Genomic DNA, 13,612 nt, shown 5'->3' with positions numbered 1-13,612 from the left:
TTACAAAACCATACAGTAAATATTTGCTTTAGAAAGTGTGTTGTGACTGAAAATATTTTGTGACCATTCATGTACTTCATATTTAAACATTTTCCATTATTATTTGCAGCTATACTTACACCAACAGATGAATTTCAGTTCTGGATAGAATGTGCTCGTCATGGAAGTAAATGGTGTAGTAAAGAGAGAGCGTCTCATTTTAAAGACCTGTTTGAGGACATTGCAAAAGTATGTTTTCTTTTGTATGATCAGCGATATATTTGTAGGCTTAGTAAAAAATGCTCTTATGAAATATGTCAGTATATGTACAATCTGTTCAAGTATATGAATATGTAACTATTTAGTTATTTTTTTCTTAGGCAAAATTTTACTTTAAATGACTGACATTCATGTAGTTTCTAGTGACAATGGGAATGCCAGTATTTGATTGGGAGCAGATTTGACCATTGAATACTAGAAGCTGCTGTAGAAATACAACAGTACACTACAGTTTGTGAACTAGAAATTGATTCATGAAATTATAAAAAAGGAAAACTGAAAATGCAGATGATAATAATGAATGCTATCATGCAAAACTTTAGGCACCTGTAAAGTGCTTGCTTGTGTAACGCTTCAGATATCAATGCATTCATCACATGAATAAACTTACACAAATGCTTGTTTTTTTGATTGGATTATGCCTTATTTTGTTAAGCAGTAAAACCCAGGAAACTATAGCAATTGCCAGCTTCAGAAAGTATAATGTTGCTACAATACTAGTTGCAAGGTAATTGTATTAAGGATATTTTTTTCTAGGATTATTACAACTTGGATAGTCTCTCATTATTTGAAGTTGTGGATTTGGTGGAGACTACCAAGGATACTGTGGATGGTGTGTGGAGACAAACAGAACATGATCCTTATCCACAGCCACGCATGCATAATCTCCTGGATGTAATAGGTAAACCTTTATGCAGTCTTTATTAAATGAACAGTTGAGAAGGATTCATTTTACTCTTTGAGCAGAGACCTTCTTCCTCCTAAAGGCACCAGTGATAGCCTACAGCATTAAGGTGCTTTCTTCTTGTAATTATGATCCATGAATATTATTTGCCTTATAGTATCCAATAATACAGCCAGTTCTGGTAGATGCCTTCACATGTTTGGGAAGATAATAGATAATAACAAGATGGAGTTGGATACCTTTCAGCCTGTGGACTGGATATGTCTTGCTTCTGTTTGACTCCTTATCTTTCTCTCAGAGGAGTAAGTTTGTTTACAGAAACCCCCATTTGAGGCTTGATTCAGCCTGGGTGGAGGGGAGAGCAAGATGTGCAGAGAGGTTGCTTCTCTCATTCTCTCGACAGCAGTCCCACATTCTGAGACAGGCATAAGACAGGGAGTTTGTCTGCTGCTGCCAGATGTGTGTGTGCATGAGGGGAAGGATTGCTGGGGGTAGCCAGCTGCTGCCATTACTGCTGATAAAGACACATGCTTGTGTGTGGATTCCAGAATCCAAATCCATCAGCTTCTGATGTTGGACCAACGTCTGTTTAACTTGGAGACATTTAAGAGATTTATTGAATCTGAAAGAAAATAATCAGTTATTGATACATTTGTGTGGTTTGAAATCAAGACATTGCAATAGTTTTTTAAAAAATGTAATTGGAACAATTGGAACGTGGTGTAGCATTTAAAGGAATTATTTTAAACAAACATAACATTGCTTTTGTATACTTTTTTTGTGTTCTAGGTGGCTCACTAGGTAGATACGTTCAGAGAAAATTGGCAGCTTTGAATTTGTGGGAGGATGCTTTTCACAGTGTTAAGGAAAATCTAAAAGCTGGTATCTTGATTTGCGAGCAGTGGGTGTCAGCTTGTGAGTACCTAACTGGACAACTGTGGCAACGTTATACTCTACATCCATGGAAAAATGAGAAATATTTCCCTGAATCATTAGCCAAACTTGGCAAACGTCTTGATGAGGTAGAGATTTGAATTATACACATTTATTTTATTAGACACGGAATTAAACAATATTGTTTTAAGTTAAAAAAGGGAATTAAACACTTCTATAGCCTTTTCAGGGTCAGACAGCATTTCATAATCCATGTTTGCCTGAGCCTTTCAAAAGTTTCTTGTAAAAAGGAGAGGGATGGAATGTGCTGCTTGTGCTTTTTGCTTCTAAAACTAAGTTTTATCTAAAAATATGTTGGATATGTTAAATATTTTTTTCCCTTATAGGTGCTAACTGTTAGAACACTGCATGAAAAACTTACATTCTTTTTGCCAGCTGGAGAACAAAATGCTTTACATCTTGCCCAAGTGTTTGAACCCTTTGCTGGCCTAAATCCTGTACACTATAATCCTTACACAGAGGTATAATGCTTATTTTTAATTTCTTCACATTCTTTCTGTGACTTTTTATGGTGTATATGGATAGTCCTAAACTAACATATGAACTTATCTCTAGCCATTATGGAAAGCAGCAGTCTCTCAGTATGAAAGAATTATTGCACCAGCAGAGCAAAAAATAGCAAGCAAATTGAAGAAATTTATTTCAGAAATTCGGGACAGTCCTCAGCAGGTATGGGTATTTTTGTAGTCTGAAAACTTTCCTAAAGATAAAATTACTGAATTCTTAAGTAGTCAGTTTAGAGCACAGGAATAAGTACTTAGAGCCAAAGACAATGCTTGTGAACAGCACTAATGAGTACTGTCAGAATATGTTTAATTTTTTTTCAGGAGAAAGAGATAATTTTTCTAAACTTCATATTCTAGCTTCTTCAAACATTTCAGAAATATAAGGAGCTGATAAAGCATCCAAACATAAGCAAAGAATTGCTTTTTGAAAGGGAAACATTGCTAGCAAGACTTCAAGATTATGTCAAAGGTAAAAATGTATTTAAAAGTATTTAATTGCATTAGTTCTTTTGCAAATACTAGAATTCTTTATTTACTTTTAGAATTATGTCAGTATCCCTAGTATATTTTTATAACTACAATAATAATTTTAAGCTTGTTCTGTTAGGTTTCTGGTCTAACATGAATCTTTTGCTTGTGTTAGAGTATCAGACAGACTTTGAAACTCGATGCCATGGTGTTCCTGGTGATGTTTCTGGACCACTGTCCGGCAAAAACCTTTCTGAAGTTGTGAATAATATTGTATGGGTACGGCAGCTGGAGCTGAAGGTAACAGATTTCGTTACTGTTTAGGCACAATATTATCATAGAACATAAACCACGGTGTTTGAGATTTCTGTGGGGAATTCCCCACAGAAAAATTGTGGACTTCCCAAGAGTTACATAATCAAGATTCCCGATCAGTGGTGCTGCTTGCTAAGTTGAATTTTATTAACTGATCCAGAAGACAGTCTTCATAATACGCTGAACTGCCTGCTTTTATAACTTAACTTTTTGACAAAAAAAAGACCAAAATTCTGAGAGGAAGCGTTTTTGTTAAATTTTATTCTCCAGTTTGCATTTTAAAATTTTATTTAAGATTTACAGATAGCCAGATTCTGACATCCTGATTCTCACTTGTTATTGCCAATCTTGAAATCAAAGGGATTTCTTGGTAGTACTTTTTTGAGTCAATGCCTGCCAGGGAATTTACTACAGAGACTGTAGTAAAAGTGAATGTCAAACGATTCAGTGTTCTCTTACAACAGAATAAGTTTAAAACATATTTGACTCTATTTTAACTTAGGTTATTTCTGTTAGTTTGTATTTACACTTTAGTTGGAAACTCTGGAACTTTTTTTGGAAAGTATTGACTAGTTGAAAGCAAAATGTTTTCTCTGTAAACAAAAGTGCCATTTACAATAACGATAGATTTGAATGAGAATAGAAATTGCTTATCCCAAAATAACTGTTAGCCCATTTTTTTGACATTCACCTATGATTTGCAGAAATTTCAAGGGCCCATTTCATCTGAATGTGACAAAGGGTGGAGGTCTTAAAGGTGTTGCTTTGTTCTGTGTCTTACAGAGAGAACAGCAGCAGCTCAAGTTTCACAGTTGTTTCTTCTGCTTGGTCTGCTAAGGACCCTAGAGAGCAGTTCAGCTGATGTCAGTTGTGTGTCTACTTTAGGCTGTGCTAAATTTTTTAATTGCTCTCAAATCTTCACTGATTGTATTGACTAGGGTTTTGATTAATTTGTCGACATGTAGATGTAGAATCTCATTTGAAATACCTTTTGAGTATTGGCATGGACCTTATAGATACACCAAAGGACGCATGGGAGATCTGTACCTTTATGGAGAATTAACTAAAAACCAGGTGGGATACTCTGGGGTGTCTTAATAGTGGTAGACACCTGTGGTGGACAACTTATTCAGAACCAATTTACTGTAATGGGTATTTGAACACCTGGGGCACAATTCAGGTTTCACATTTTTTTTCTTAATCTGTTTTTGAATCCCACTTGGATGTTTTGTAATACTGATTTTTATTGTGGTGATTTTTCTGATTGAATACTGGGAAGTTAAGAGGCTTTTCTTTGTGGTTGTGTTTAAGGTGGATGATGCTACCAAGCTGGCAGAATCTCTTCTGTCTGACTTACCTGGATTTCAAACTTTTCATCGAAGTGCAGATTCTTTTCTGGAACAGTTAAAAGTATATGAACAAGAACAATTTGATGATTGGTCTAGGAATATCCAGTCAGAATTATCAAATCCTAAGTTAGGACTTTGGTAAATACATTCTTGTTTAAATAATGTTTATGTTGAAATCTGTAGTGTGGTGTAATTCAATAGAATTTGATGAAGGAAATAAAAATCTTTACAGAATTGAGAATGAATGGAGAAACAAAATGGAAGAGTTTATTATCATTTCATCATCCTGCCAGGCTTGGTTGGTAAGGTGAAGTATACAGGATATTGTTAATAGCTAATCTTGCAGTTTCTATTAACACTTGGAATGAAAGACATGTTTGTTTTGCTTATTGTTACTACTTGTTTTACATTGTAATCCATATAGTGATAATATCTAGAAATCAGATGAGATTAGAGTATGGCTGTTAACAGAAATTCTGCAGTCTAAATAGAGCAGTTGAAAGAAGGGCAAGAAAATAAATTTAAACCTCATGAATTGTGTTCCCCAAAATAATGAAATTACTTTATGGGATACTGAAATATATTTTAACATTTTTTTTTTAATTGATTGGCCACATGGTTTCTGTCTGCATGTCTGAGTGTTGCAAGCTTTCTTTGAAAAAAGTTTTTCTACCATTTCAGAGGATACAGGACTTGATACTTATGTGTAAACTTTTATTTTATGAAAAACACTCAAATATAACAAATAAGCAGATTCAGCACTCCAATATATAGTAGCCATCTAATTTATTAGTACCATAAGATTTCGTTATTGTGAGATTTTAAATTATGTGAAGAGATTAATTAAAAGGAAAAGAAAAGGGGTAGCTCACTGCAAAAAGGAATACAATGGATATAGGAACTAGAAGAAGATGAGAAAAAAAGTGAAAAAATTAGTAAAGCTGAAGTTTTTATGAAAGAAGCCTAGAAGGATGGTGGTAGAAACATTACTACAGTAGAAAAAAAAAAAAATGGAGTAAAATCTAAAGAACGGCTGATGTTCTTATTAGCATTTGATTGTGTATACCAAAAAGTTCCACTGATCCAAGCCCTGGTTCTTGGATTGATTCCCACTGAGAATTTCTTCCCCTTTGCAGTGCTGAAGGCTGGGGCCTGTAAAGTGCCTGCTTGAGAGAGTATGATGAATCCAGTGTATCTGAGAAATACTGTCTGGCTGTGAGTTACATGTTAACTATTGTAACAAGCCAGAAAAACTTTGCAAGCAAAACCAATAGGCATTGTTAATTTCTTCTTGTCTTCAGTGACTTTGAATTAAGAGAAAGGTTACTGGAATAATTTCTGAGTAAATTAAAATGTTAATAAACATAGAAAAACGTAATAGAATGACATCAAACTTTTTAGAATTGTTTGTTATATTATTATAAAATGCACCTAAGAAAGGATGAATATCAAATTATATTCAATAATATGTTTAATTTGATTTTGGTTTAGCATCCAAGCTAATAGTCCAGTAATGGAGTTGGATCACGTTTTTGGAACATTAAACATACTTTATTCAGATCGTTTGGTGACTCTCCTAAGAGAAGTACGTCAGCTATCAGCACTCGGTTTTGCCATACCAGCTAAAATACAGAATGTTGCAAACACTGCACAAAAGTTCTGTAAGCAGGCGGTCATCCTTAAACAGGTATAAGATTAAATGCCATAATAACTTCCTGTTCTGACTTCTCAGCTTTAGTAGTAGAACTTTTCTAGACTATTATCTTTTCTGACTGTGTGGTTAAGCTTTTTGCTGTGTTTGTCTGCGTGAAAGTGACTTGTTTCTTGAACAAATTACTAAGTCCTTAAAAGAAAACAAAAATAAAGAACTGCTTTAGAATTTCGGAATGTGTCTTCTTTTGGAACCAAATGAATTATAGTATTAAAGCCATGTGAATTTACTATATGTATATACAAAAATAAGACAAGTAATTCATTGATCTCCTGGTTTTAGTCTTGGTTTCTGATTATTATAACTGAAGGAAGATGTCATAAAATGGACCAGCTTGTCCTCACCATTGCTAGTTTTCCACTGAAAAGATATTAATAAGTATTTTAATGGAATGTGTGCTTGTTTTTTGGGGGCAGTATTTTTTGATTGGACTCAATGCTACATAAGTTTTTATTGGGCTTATGTTTTAGCTGCAAGACCATGTCAAATTTTCTTCTGTTACTGTAAGATGCAAGAATAAATATGTATATATTGGTAAAAATTCTTATGTAGATACACAGGCTCAATTCAGTTTCACATGAGGTGTCATTGGCATCTGAGATATCTGCAGAGCTAAGGCAGAGATGACACAAGACCTACAAGATGCCCATGCATCTGGATCATTGACAGGTGCCCAAGTGAAAACCTTAGTCATCTCAAAAGGCACTAGATGTCTATGTGTGGCCAAGTTGTAGGGTAAACCAAGTTGTAGGTTATCCCTCTTACTCCAGCTGCCAATCTGGAAGTAAATAGGTGTTTTTTAGGTCTTGTGTCATATCCTGGTGGATGTCATGGATACTTGAAGGCCTCTGAAATGGCACTGTTCCACTTATAATAAATCAGAGACTGAACTTCACTTAAGGTGAAGTATAATTGCCTCAGACGTGTAAGTAGCACTCTTTTTTGCTATTAGAATGCATCACTAGACAAAGATAGGATCACATTAGCATTGCATATGTGTTTTATTTTTGTAAACATTTTCCTAGTATAGTTAATACTCATATCTTGATGGTATTGATTGGGCAATACTTTCAGAAATATCCTGCATTACACTTATTGGCATATAAGTATTTTAATCTGCTCTTGTAAATTTAATCTCTCTATTTTTACAGGTGGCGCATTTTTATAATTCTATTGATCAACAAATGATTGCGAGTCAGAAGCCAATGATGTTACAATCTGCTCTAGCATTTGAACAGATAATTAAGGTGAAATAATTCCCCTCTCTTTGCATTTTTAATTTCAGTGGTGTCTGTGCTTATTCTGTACTGCTTTTTCTGTGTTTATTGCTGGACTTTTTAACTGTAGCCTTCCCATACAAGCAACACCATCTGTTTAATTAACATTTTTTTAAATCAGTGGGCCTTTTGTTTTTTTTTAATGTTATGATTTAAACAGCTGCTTACTCCTTTTTACTTCGGATATTAGCGTAACATGCTCTCTCAGGAATTATTTTTAGTGTTTGAATTTACACATGAACCACGATGTGGTGAATTCCTTAGTAGTTGGTAATGTAACTCCTGTTTTAACAGTTCTAAATAATATTATTTTGGTCAATTTTAGTAAAAATGGCATATACTTTATTCTGAAGATAAATTCATATTAAGGAATGGTTTCGCTGTTTTGACTTTTATTAAATCTCTGTGGATTTTGTAATTCTTTTGAATGTTTTTGGGCAGGTTGAAATTGGATAGTTTCTGGTTTAGATTAAGAACAAAGAATCTGTGGATTTACCTGATTATTGACTTATGCATGCAGTTTGTTACAGTGGGTTGGTGTTCAGACATAATATAGTTGCTCTGAGAAGAGATTTTTTTTTTTTTTTGTAATTGGTAGGAAGTTCACTATACTTAAAGAAGTTTTAGATTCTTTTAAGGAATTTGGGGCAATTTGGAGGAATTTATTTATTTATTTATTTTCATTTTTCTGCTTTGAAGGGACAATATGAACTTAAAAGTTACACTAAAATCTACATTTTTTTAACACCATATCTATTTTATGTCTGGAGAAACATGTATATCATGAATTTCAGTTTACTGGTTTTGATCTGTTTGAAACACTCCACCCTCTTCCAGCACTCTTACAATGTGAGAATGGCTGGAGAATTATAGCATGACCATAAACTCTGTATTGGGCGAGAGAATAATGCCTCCAGAACAAGTATTACAGAAAAGATTGGAAACTTGCTCCTGAGAACTATTTTGCAAGACAGACTATAAGAGTGGGACTAAAAGTAGAAAGGATGTTTTGGTTGGGATTAGTTCACACAAAATGGTGGACAGTCCAGACCAAACTGTATGTAGGTTCAAATGTGTCCTGGAAAAAGTTCCCAAACTGTCTCTTAAATTTTCCTTGGGCTGCCTGCAGATTATGCCACAGAATCCGTTAGTGCGCAGACCCTAAGACAGTGATGGTGCAGAGGTGTTCAAAGCCACAACATATTCTCCTATTTGATATGATTTCTGCCCTACTTTTAGGAATAGGTCTGGCTGTGGAGCTTCAGATGCTTTTGTCTTCTGATTTTCTACTGTAAACTTAGCAAAAAGCATAAGCCCCCCAATATCTGGATAAAAAGCCCAGAGAAATGGAACTCCCCAAAGCTGCTTATAAGTCAGTGGAATTTTACAGTGTAATTTAAAAAATTTATTTCATTATAAACAGATGAAATTGCATAGCAATTGTTAGTGTCACATTTTGGTTTTTGGTCTGTTCAGAACAAAGAAGAAGGGAGGAGTTCAAGGTGTCCTCTCAGCTTAAGATGTCTGCTTATGAGTGTGGGGCAGGAGTCTCAACATCAGTGAATTTATTTCAAGCTCTGTTAAAAGTCTGGCATTAATCCTTCCCCAGTGCATTGATGTAGGTATAATGATATGCTCACATATCTGTGATTTGCCAGATTATTATGTCTCTAGTGCAGTAGTGAGAGGAAGGTCCTCCTTTTTTTACTAGGAGTAAAACCTTCTTTCTCATATTATCACTTCCTGTATTCTAGCTGGTAGACTATAGTTGTCATTAAATCTTACAAAGTTTGTATATTTTTCAAGCATTCAAAATCTGGTCCTGGAGGAAAAACTCAAATAACATGGGATAATCCTAGAGAATTGGAAGCTTATATCCAAAAACTCCAAGCTGCTGCTGAACGGCTTTCCACTGAAAATAGAAAACTAAGAAAGTGGCACACAAACTTCATTGAAAAGGTATATTTTCCAGGTGAAATTGAAATCATATCTCTTACAGTTTACTTCACCCTTTCTTTCATTTACGTGGTAATGAATATGTTTATTATCCTTTAAAATTCTTTTAACAGGTTATATCGCTCATGAATATTGATCTACTTTGTCAGCAGCAGCGTTGGAAAGATGGACTTCAGGAGCTCAGAACTGGTTTTGCCAGCCTTGAGTCACAGGCAGGGTTTCATTATATTGCAAACTATGAACATTTGACTTTCCAACAGTAGTCAAGATTTAAGACTCTGTCCTGGTTTCAGCTGGGATAGAATTAACTGTCTTCCTAGTAGCTGGTACAGTGCTATGTTTTGAGTTCAGTATGTGAAGAATGCTGATAACACTGATGTTTTCAGTTGTTGCTCAGTAGTGTTTAGACTATAGTCAAGGATTTTTCAGCTTCTCATGCCCAGCCAGGGCACCTGACCCAAACTGGCCAATGGTGTATTCCATACCATGTGACGTCCCATCTGGTTTAGGAACTGGGAAGGGGGGGGGCAGGGATATCGCCGCTCGGGGACTGGCTGGGTGTCGGTCGGCGGGTGGTGAGCAATTGCCCTGCGCATCATTTGTACATTCCAATCCTTTTATTACTACTGCTGTCATTTTATTAGTGTTATCATTATCATTATTAGTTTCTTCTTTTCTGTTCTATTAAACCGTTCTTATCTCAACCCAGGAGTTTTACTTCTTTTCCTGATTTTCTCCCCCATCCCACTGGGTGCGGGGGGAGTGAGTGAGCGACTGTGTGGTGCTTAGTTGCTGGCTGGGGTTAAACCACGACAGACTCAAAACATAGCATGATTGAATTAATTTTGGTTAAGGATTTACTAGGTAGCTCAGGAAAAATGACTGTGTACTAGTTGATGCCAGATGTGAAGTAAAATGAGGATGAGGATAATCTTTTTATGTCATGCTAGTAATGGGAGAACAACAACACTTGGTCAGATGACAGGGGTTAGATAAAGAAACGGGAAAACCTTAGGTCGTGTAGATCAGTTGTGTCTGAGCCATTAACATAAGGTAAAATAAAGACATTGGTACAGAAGTGAGTAATCCCCAGGCAGAATAGAACAAATGTATAAAGTTTAGAATTAAAATGCATTTCTGCCTGAAATAATGAAGAAGCTGAATTTGTATTTGTTCACTTATCAACTGTCAACTTTTAGAATTGAATCATTTAGGTTGGAAAAGGCCCTTAAGATCATCGAGTTAAGATGATTAAGAATATCATCTCATCAGAGTAACTAGATGATATTGCTATCATCTAAGCTATTTTGAGGTATTATTCAAGTCAGCTTAATTTTTCCTATAGCTTTTAGCAATAACAGGGCTATATTCTTAGATGGATGTGGTGTTCTTAGCCTTTCTAATGCAAAACCAGATTATTTTAGTTGGTATTTGCCAGTCAAATAAATGCAGTATTTTTCGTATAATTTTTCCATCTTCTCAAGATAATATGAATAATTAATAAGTATGTTGATTCAGCTTTTGGTTTGTAATTTCTTTTGAAATTTAGTTTGCAAATTTTTATCTTGAAGTCAGTATATGTGTGAAAATTAATAGTCTATATTTTAAGATCTGTTTGAAAATTGTTTTGATATTACAGATTATTTTATATGAAAAATTAACTAAACTGTATTCAGTCACTTTTTTTTTTTTTATCCTTGACTAGAAGTGATAAAAGTTAACCAAGAGTATCCTGTTTTCACCATCCAAAATTACAAGATGGTATAGTCTTACTGCTGTTGTCATCAAGATTTTACATATTTCTTTAAAAACCCTATTTGTAATTGTACTAAGGCTTAATTGAGACAATTTCAGGTTTTCTTAATCTCTGGAATCTTTCTGTTGGAAGAGTTCCTCTGGGCAGCCTTGAATTGTAGGGCAGACCTTAACTGTGTAGCTTCCTGCAGCAGCCTTAGACTGCCTCTGAAGCCCTGGCTGAAAATCTCTATCCAATTCAGTAAGAAGAGAACCTGTTAAGCTGGAAGAAGTTTCTAATTTCTTTTTTTAATTTGTCTTGCCCTTTTGAAAATCCCTGGATGGCTTACAAGTGACCATTTACAGACTTGAGTGTATGATACAGCTTTATACATTCTTACAGTGCAGTGTAGCAGATTCCAATGAAAATCTGAATACTTTAAGATAAAACCTTACAACTACTTATTAGTTAACATTGATCTGTGGAAACACACAAGAATTTTCTGAAATACTGTTTAAAAGATAGCTTACATATCATAAGAAAATAAAAGGTGTGATACAGGTTTAGATGTCTCATTCAGCTAGCTCTGTATCTTATTTCTAGCAGAGTCCCATGCATTTTAGAGTAACCTTGAAGAATCTCATACTAAACCAATAGGCAGTGAACCTCAGTGAAGTTGTTATGCTGAACTGCCATAAAGACTCATTTGATTTGGATTTTTTTTTTATTCCTATATTCATTTGAAATAAATGTAATAGTTCTAGACCTTCTTAATATTCAAACTGGTCATAGCATCATAAAGTATCTTAAGTTGGAAGGGACCCACAAGGATTATTGAGTCCAACTCCCTGCTCCTCGCAGGACTACCTAAAAGTAAACAATATGACATAAGAGCATTGTCCAGATGCTCCTTGAACCCTTGACAGGCTTAGTGCCGTGACCACTTCCTTGGGGAGTCTGTTCCAGTGGTGTGATACTTCTTTGAAGGCATTGTACTGTGTTCAGTTTCAGCATATCATTATGGTTTGAGGAATAAAATAAAATAAAAATAATCATTGTTAAATTTTAGGGTTTCAGATCATGTGATATGAAAGCTTGGAGACAGCACTGGAATCATCAACTTTACAAAGCTCTGGAGCATCAGTATCAAATGGGCTTGGAAGCACTCAATGAGAATTTACCAGAAATAAATATTGATCTAACATTCAAGTAAGATATATAATTTTTTCCTACTAAGAAAGTATTCTGGCTCAGATTACATTCAAATATTAGTTTTCGTATGATTTGTTTCACTTTTTAGGCAAGGCCGGTTGCAATTCAGACCTCCTTTTGAAGAAGTACGAGCTAGATATTATAGAGAAATGAAGAGATTCATCTCCATTCCAAATCATTTTAGGGGAGTAAGTGAAGCAGAAGAAGATTCTATATTCACTGTTATGACCGAAAGAAATGCAGATGGGTTTCTGACTGCTTTCAGTAAAGCAGAGGATTTGTTCAGAAGGCTGACAGATGTTTCTAATCAATTCAAGGTATTTTCAATATTTGACTGACTCATGATTTTTTTTTTAGATTTGTATCATTTTAGGCTTCAGACATTCTAGAAGTAACTGAGCAATGACATTTGTGCATTATTGTCCTTTTCTGCAAGGCATATTAAGAAAAAGCTTAGTAAGTCCATCCATGTTAAGCCAACCACTTAAGCACATAGCTAACTTGAAGCATATGTACAGTTCCCATTGAAACCTCAGTATTATAGCTGTCTTTTTACTCTTGTTCAAAATCTGTTTTGATTATCCTTAAATGTGTGAATATGTCAAACATTTTATACCTCCTGATTTTTGCACTAAGAGAATCTGTAGGTAATTGAAGAAACACAAAGGTTAAAGAGAATGTAGCTTGAAAACAGTATTAACGTATTTCAATATTATTGAGAAACAGAGTTTTTTAGTCTGGAAAATATTTCTTTTCCATGAAATAAAAAATAATGTTGAAAAGGAATGGATCATAATTGGCCAAGTAGATATGGAAACTCTGGTGAAGACACATCTTTATAGCAAACAAGACTGGGAAAAAAACTTCAAAGCATTAAAAGTGAAAGGGAAAGAAGCAGAACGTCTTCCAAGGTATGGTGTAACTATTCTTTTGTTTGAATAATGAATTCTATCAGATACTTTAAAGGTAATAGTAAAATACAAATACTCTTCTTACACGGAGGTATGGATAGAATGTCAAGTGTTTTTAAAATACTGATGTACTTTTAAAATGTTTAGATTCTTGTTTTTCAGTTTTATTTTTAGACACTTATTCCCTTTTATCTGCGCAGCCTTCTCTGAAAACTTCTAATGTCTTCCTTTGATATGATGGGAAACCCCCTCAAAATTCAGGGCTGATTCTGAAA

General features: G+C 34.7%; 1 protein-coding gene across 1 annotated transcript in view; it reads left to right on the top strand.

Moving 5' to 3' along the window:
- The window catches only part of DYNC2H1 (dynein cytoplasmic 2 heavy chain 1), a 189,028-nt gene that overhangs the window by 5,708 nt on the left and 169,708 nt on the right, over positions 1-13,612 (top strand). The window contains exons 4-18 of the mRNA XM_075050027.1: positions 110-228; positions 796-940; positions 1,733-1,965; positions 2,224-2,358; positions 2,453-2,566; positions 2,761-2,872; positions 3,047-3,171; positions 4,498-4,673; positions 6,027-6,222; positions 7,398-7,493; positions 9,330-9,482; positions 9,593-9,691; positions 12,284-12,423; positions 12,515-12,743; positions 13,210-13,337. Coding sequence (XP_074906128.1) covers positions 110-228; positions 796-940; positions 1,733-1,965; positions 2,224-2,358; positions 2,453-2,566; positions 2,761-2,872; positions 3,047-3,171; positions 4,498-4,673; positions 6,027-6,222; positions 7,398-7,493; positions 9,330-9,482; positions 9,593-9,691; positions 12,284-12,423; positions 12,515-12,743; positions 13,210-13,337 — 2,200 coding nt within the window. The remainder of the gene's footprint in view (positions 1-109; positions 229-795; positions 941-1,732; positions 1,966-2,223; positions 2,359-2,452; positions 2,567-2,760; positions 2,873-3,046; positions 3,172-4,497; positions 4,674-6,026; positions 6,223-7,397; positions 7,494-9,329; positions 9,483-9,592; positions 9,692-12,283; positions 12,424-12,514; positions 12,744-13,209; positions 13,338-13,612) is intronic.

Source organism: Buteo buteo, chromosome 18 (genome assembly GCF_964188355.1).
Source record: "Buteo buteo chromosome 18, bButBut1.hap1.1, whole genome shotgun sequence".
Lineage (NCBI taxonomy): Eukaryota > Metazoa > Chordata > Aves > Accipitriformes > Accipitridae > Buteo > Buteo buteo.
Note: the sequence above shows the minus strand (reverse complement) of the source record. Positions and strands in the feature narration are given on the sequence as shown.